This window comes from Cyprinodon variegatus, unplaced genomic scaffold, assembly GCF_000732505.1.
Source record: "Cyprinodon variegatus isolate N-32 unplaced genomic scaffold, C_variegatus-1.0 Scaffold417, whole genome shotgun sequence".
NCBI lineage: Eukaryota > Metazoa > Chordata > Actinopteri > Cyprinodontiformes > Cyprinodontidae > Cyprinodon > Cyprinodon variegatus.
Genome location: NW_015150870.1, coordinates 163980 through 169841, shown reverse-complemented (window position 1 = coordinate 169841; position 5862 = coordinate 163980). Strand labels below are relative to the sequence as shown.

General features: G+C 38.1%; 1 protein-coding gene across 3 annotated transcripts in view; it reads right to left on the bottom strand.

The window, feature by feature from the left end:
* Positions 1-3304: 3304 nt before the first annotated feature.
* LOC107093261 (sodium-dependent multivitamin transporter-like) overlaps positions 3305-5862 on the bottom strand; it is a 29586-nt gene continuing 27028 nt past the window's right edge. For 2 of the 3 annotated variants that reach the window (XM_015388227.1, XM_015388228.1), the window contains 5 exons: positions 5454-5540; positions 5177-5361; positions 4969-5072; positions 4317-4438; positions 3305-3994 (listed from right to left, as the gene is read on the bottom strand). In XM_015388227.1, coding sequence (XP_015243713.1) covers positions 3827-3994; positions 4317-4438; positions 4969-5072; positions 5177-5361; positions 5454-5540 — 666 coding nt within the window. In that variant the 3' untranslated portion in view covers positions 3305-3826. The remainder of the gene's footprint in view (positions 3995-4316; positions 4439-4968; positions 5073-5176; positions 5362-5453; positions 5541-5862) is intronic. The other variant, XM_015388226.1, reaches the window with a different exon arrangement.

Below are 5862 nucleotides of genomic sequence, written 5' to 3'. Positions count from 1 at the left end.
TTCAAATTGATTAAACAGTGCTGATAGTAACCTTCCTCCACAGTAAAATTAATCAACAGAAAATCTATGCCAGAATTAAACATGAAACACACACAGCCTCTCATTTTTCCAAGATGCTTTAATTACAACGAAGTTTTCTGACCGGTTTTCTCCACTAGGTGGCACCAGAACACAGATTAATGCTTGTTTTGTTTTTTACAGCAATTACAATAAACAGTGGAGATAAATTTTAAACTTTGCCTCAGTTCAATTAGAAATAAACATAGATCTAAACACTGCGACACAGAAAGGCTTTAAACAGAACATTAAAGAAACAATCATCACTTCTGTTTGGTCCAGCTGTTGGCAGATGTTTGAAGTCAAAGGACGCTCTGACGAATGAAGGCACAGCCAAAGCAGAGGAGAACCGGAGCTCCAGTGCTTGTGGGCTTCCTTTTTTTTTTTGGAATGCATAATAAGGAGAATTCTTGAGGATGGGATGGACAGACAATAAATATTGCTCCAACAATATTTATTCCATGCAGAAATTACTGAGTGTTTCACTGTGAAAAAGGCCACAAAGCTACAGAATCTGTACTTCTAAGTCAGATTTGTAATGCAGATAAAGGTAGACTGGCACCTGGGTGTGCTTCTCTGTTCACTGGTGCTTCATTCTGTCTGCTTCACACTGACAGCATCACCGACAGCCACGCACTTCAAGTAATTTCAGGTATGGAGGATTCAAAAAAGCTACACGATCACAAAAATATACTCGATTAAAAACTCTGAACCATGAGAAGAGGAATCTGGCAGAAGAGATGCTACGTTCCTGTTGTTTTCATGGTTCTTGCATATAGAACGGCACATTTCACTACTGGAAATGCACAAAAGGATTCATGTGACGATTAGAAAAATAAAAGCTAAAATATATGCTCTATTAGTTTTAAATAGTTATAAAATAAGAGGAGTTCTATATGCTTTGGATAGGTCGGGTACGTCTCTGCTCCCTACGGAAAACGTCCACAATGACACATGAGAAATCAGAGGTAAACATCTCCGTGCGTCTGCATCACTCTCTGCATTCAGATGATGCTTAGCAATGACAGACAAACATGGATGCTGAGTCTAACGGCAAGAAAAAGAAATTAAAAAGAGGTCAAGAATTCTGATTCCAAAAAAAATGACAAATATCCTATGGAGGGAATTTTGTTCCGTTATTGTTCCAAGCAGAGAACACACTTTGTAAATGAAAATTTGAACAAATCAGATAAATCCAGAAATAAAACTTCTGTGAATAAACTTCTCAGATTTTTATATTGAATTTGTTCAAACTTTTTTTTTTTTAATAAGTTCGAACAAATTTTTGATTTTGTTTTTCAGATTGAGGACTATGAATTTGATTCTTTTTCAAATTGTGTTTTCTAGAAGGCTTTTTCTTCACTTCTGGGGGCGGGCTTTCCTCTGGGCTGAGGAGCAAAGTGAGAGCCAGTTTGGTTGGGCTTGAAGGGAAGAGAATGTAATCTGCAAAATTATTTTAAAAACTTTAAATTGAAAATGCTAAATCTTAAAAAAAAGTTAAATTATAAAAGAATATGAAAAATAAAAGATTAAATAAAATTTAAAGAAACAAAGTTACTCTCAAAACCCTTTTCTGTCATTTCTGGATTACATATTTTTTTCTAAATTTCCATTTATCAAACATGTTCTTTGATGGTAACTATAATGAAACTAAATTCACTCCATAATATTGATTATCACATACAATCACTGACAGCCATCTAGAAGAAAAACTATAAAAAGGCCACTTAACAGAAGACCAACATTAATTTAGCAGAGATGTTTCTGTAGTTCCTGTTATTCTGAAGCTAAAGTGGGAATCAGAGTGGAGGAGAATCTATGGCCCAACCCCTTCATCTGAGAAAATAACTGATCTGTGCTTAATTTAAGGTTAGTGAACATTTACATCTCATGTTAACATTTCAGAGAAACATTCACAGGATGAGGCCCCTTACAATCAGATCTAGACGGGCTGTTTCCAATGCTTCATCATAGGCTAAAAGCTATGGGGAAGCATTGAAAATAGGAGAACTAATAACTTCTAGGTTCAGCGCCCCTTAAGGCCACTGGAAACATTACACTGCAGAGAGAGAGAGAAAAAAAGCTGCTTTAAATTGCTGTGGAAAAAAAATATTTCTGTTGTAAAATAATAGCAGTTTAAGAAAATCTAATTTTTCTGTTTTTTTTAAATATTAATTTTAGCCCAGCTTGTTTCCTGTGTAAACAATCATTGGCTTCTGTTGTTTAAATGGTCCTAAATGGTTCACATCACCTCTGATCAACTCATTTTATTTTATTCTGCTCTATTTTACTTAAAATCTTATTTTTCTCTCTTCTTTAAACAGTTGCACTGCAAGAAAAGAATTTCCCGCAAGAAATTAATAAAGTAGTTGTGATTCTCATCTGGATTTTTTTCCGAATTAATATGAATTAGCCTGATCTAGTGAAAATGTATTTGTTTTTGGATCAGAATCCAGTGATGATCCGTTTTAAAATAATTTCTGGTGGGAACAAGATCCTGATCCAGGATCAGCAGGCGGCACAGGAACATCCACATCTGAAACTGGTTTGGTCACTGTGGAGCTTCTAAAGATCTGCTCTATGTTCATTAATCTACCTGCTGCTGCTGTTTTTAACGTGGTGATGCTTCCCCATCCAGCTGGCTCACCTGCTCCGAATTAAGGCGTTCCTCAAGGCTGCATCTCAGGACTCCTTTAATTCTCCCTTTGTCCTCTCCTTCTGGGGTCTAATTTTACAAACTAAATTAGTTTTATTGTTTTGCTGATAATCAGGCTTTACGGGAAACAGAATTATTAACTGAGTAGCAGTGAAATCTCTCCTCTATTTGCCCATCGATTCCAGGAGGCTCCGTCTGGTTTAATTATTAGTTTTTATTTTTCTTATCCTCCTATTGTTTTGCTTGCTCTTAATCTTATAGTTTTACAGTAGATTTGTTTTATAAATCATTTCTTTATTCTATTAAATCTGTGTAAAGCATTCTATAAAATAAGGGTTTAGTGTTTATGATGTTCGTGTTAAGAACATGTATTTTCCTCTATTTGCTTACTAATGTTTTTGCTTTTATTTTCTTATCTAATTCATGTAAAGCACATTGAATTGTCCATGTACTGAATTGTGCTAAACATGTAACCTAGCCTTCTATTAAAGACTATTCATATAAATTCATTTCACGTTTTGTTATTTTAGTAACTCTAAAGTATAGTTATTAAAACTTATCCTTGAATTCACCGTTTTGTGCTTTATTTTCAGTCGACCAAACTGGCGTTCAGTCGGCATTCTTTGGTTCCTGTCAGGATGGCTCCGGTTGACCTCTGCTCTCATCACCACAGCTTCATCTCTATGAAAACATTTAGCCACTCTTTTTTTATTAATAGCTAAAAAGGTTTGTTGGGTTGAAACCAAGCTGTGCAAAACGTGACATTATTTGCACTCGATCTCGCTTCCATCTCTGATTTTAGTTTAATTAGATCTTCATATTCTCTAGATTTTCCGTCTCTTTTTTATGCTACAAAAATAAATTATTTCATTTGTGCAACGATTCCCTGCGCGACACTGGAGCATCTGAACAGGTGTGTCTGATCTGAGAGTCTGAAAGCAGCAGCCGCCTCCTTTCTGCGACCTCCCACCCGTCGGTCTGCTCCTTTCAGCTCGTAAACCTGCTTCAGGCGATGGTCGGTCCCCTCTGCGTGGTGATCAGCTTTATAATCAGGGTTTGAACGGGGAGGCGGGGTCCGACAGCAGCTAAAGTCATAGTGTGCGGTTTAAAGCATCATAAGGCCGTCTCCTCCACTATGTGAGCCGTCAGCTGGCAGGAAGGCAGAGTTCTCTCCTCCTCCGTTTGTGATTTATCCTCTGCGGCGGCGTCCTCCCCGCAGAAAGCCGCCCCGTTGCTGTCCTTCTTTGCCATCTGATAAGGCGGAGTATGAATGTCCTTTGCCTGAAAAACAGAAGCATTAATGGAAGTGAAGAAAGCAATTCAATTTCAGTTCAGTTTATCTCTATAGCGCCAATTCACAACACATGTCACCTCAAGGCACTTTACAATTCACCAGATCATCCAGTCAAATTGATTCAGTTTTCCATCTAAGGAAAACTAGTTGATTAAATTGACTCAATGAATCAAATGCAATCCCTCACTCTAAGCATGCTTGTAGCAACAGTGGAGAGGAAAAACTCCTTTTTAACAGGCTAACTTCCAGCAGAGCCAGAAAGCAGAGTGCAGATGGAAACACACAGCAGGAGAGCAATCATTGAGGTACCTTCATGGCCAGAGGAGTGATGCAGCACAGCTTCTCCTTGTAGCGCTCAGGCAGGAAGAAGAGCAGCGTCCCGAGGACGGGGAAAACCGTCCCTGGGGTCAGCTCCTTCTCCTTCATAGGTCCTTATGTGAACATAAAGACAGAAGCATTCAGCACCGTTAGCTAAGGACAGCAGAGAAACTACAGCTGGTGTTAAATAAAAAGATTTTAATGGTTAAAAATGGGAAATGTTCAGTTAATTTGACCTCTGAGCTAAATATGATTCCATATTTTCATCTTAGATAATAAAATAACATGGATTACCATTATTTATAATAATTTGATATTTTTGTATTAATTAATAAATCAATATTAATAAGATTTGATTATTATCTCATTAAAATCCTTACAGGATGTTTAGTATTATTATTAGATAATAAATTATTTAATACTAATGAATGCATAAATAATGAAAATATTTCATTGTTTGCATTTTATTACAAAACTATCATCAAATACTAATAATTACATATGAATTATAAAGATATTTGCTTATCTAATAATATAATACAATAAAAAAGAATTCAATATCTAATAATAAATTATCTAATAAAAATTTCTTAGAGGATTTTTTATGATTAAAAGATCTTTAAAGACCATTTGATGCTCCTACCTGTGAGAAGACTGACCAGCAGCCCCACCACCACCACGGTGGCTGAGTTGTGAGCGCTGTACCACATGTAGGACAGCGAGTAGAGAGCTTCCACTCCTGTTGGTCTGATGGAAAAAGCACCAGAAACATTCGATTCATCCTTTTATTCTCAGACGTTTGGATCCAGCGTCTCTGAGCAATCTCTGTTACAGCCCTAATGGTGCGTTACCTGGGTTTGGCTGTGGGGTTGGTAACCATGGAGGCCAGAGCAGTGGAGGTCATGTTATCAAACAGCGGCAGAGCGGTGGTGTTCAGAGCGGGTCCTGCTGAGGAGCGGGACATTCGCATCACAAAGCTTCCGATCCCCACCCAGAAGGCCATGGCCAGGCCTGCCACTAACCCGACCACGGCACCCTGAGAGCAGGACACATCACAGTGGAACAGGATGAAGGAGACGGCGCTTTACCTGAGCACAGCGCTAAAGGATGCTAACAGTAAAGACTTACTTTAGGGTTGGCCCAAGGAAAGAAAATGCCCAGGCAGAAGAGTCCCAACAGGGGGCCGCCCACCATGCCAAAGATACTGAAGGCTGCCTGAGGACACAGCAGGGCGACGCCATCAATGCTCGTCAGAGTGCAGATACACCATCTCATGTCAACACCGCCATCTAACTCAACTCAACATTTATGTGTTAATGTTTTTACCTTATTAGCCCTAGCCCTATTTGAATTATTTTCAGTTCATATTTTTCATTGTGCAACAGAATTTAATATTGTGATTAATTCTTTAAAAAAATCTACTCTGGAAACCACTGGAATAAAGAAATGTGATAAAGTAGTCTGGCCAGTTAGACTAGCCAGACTGTCAGTGCAAACAGCTTAGAACCAATCAGATCCTTTACAGATGTGAGAAAAA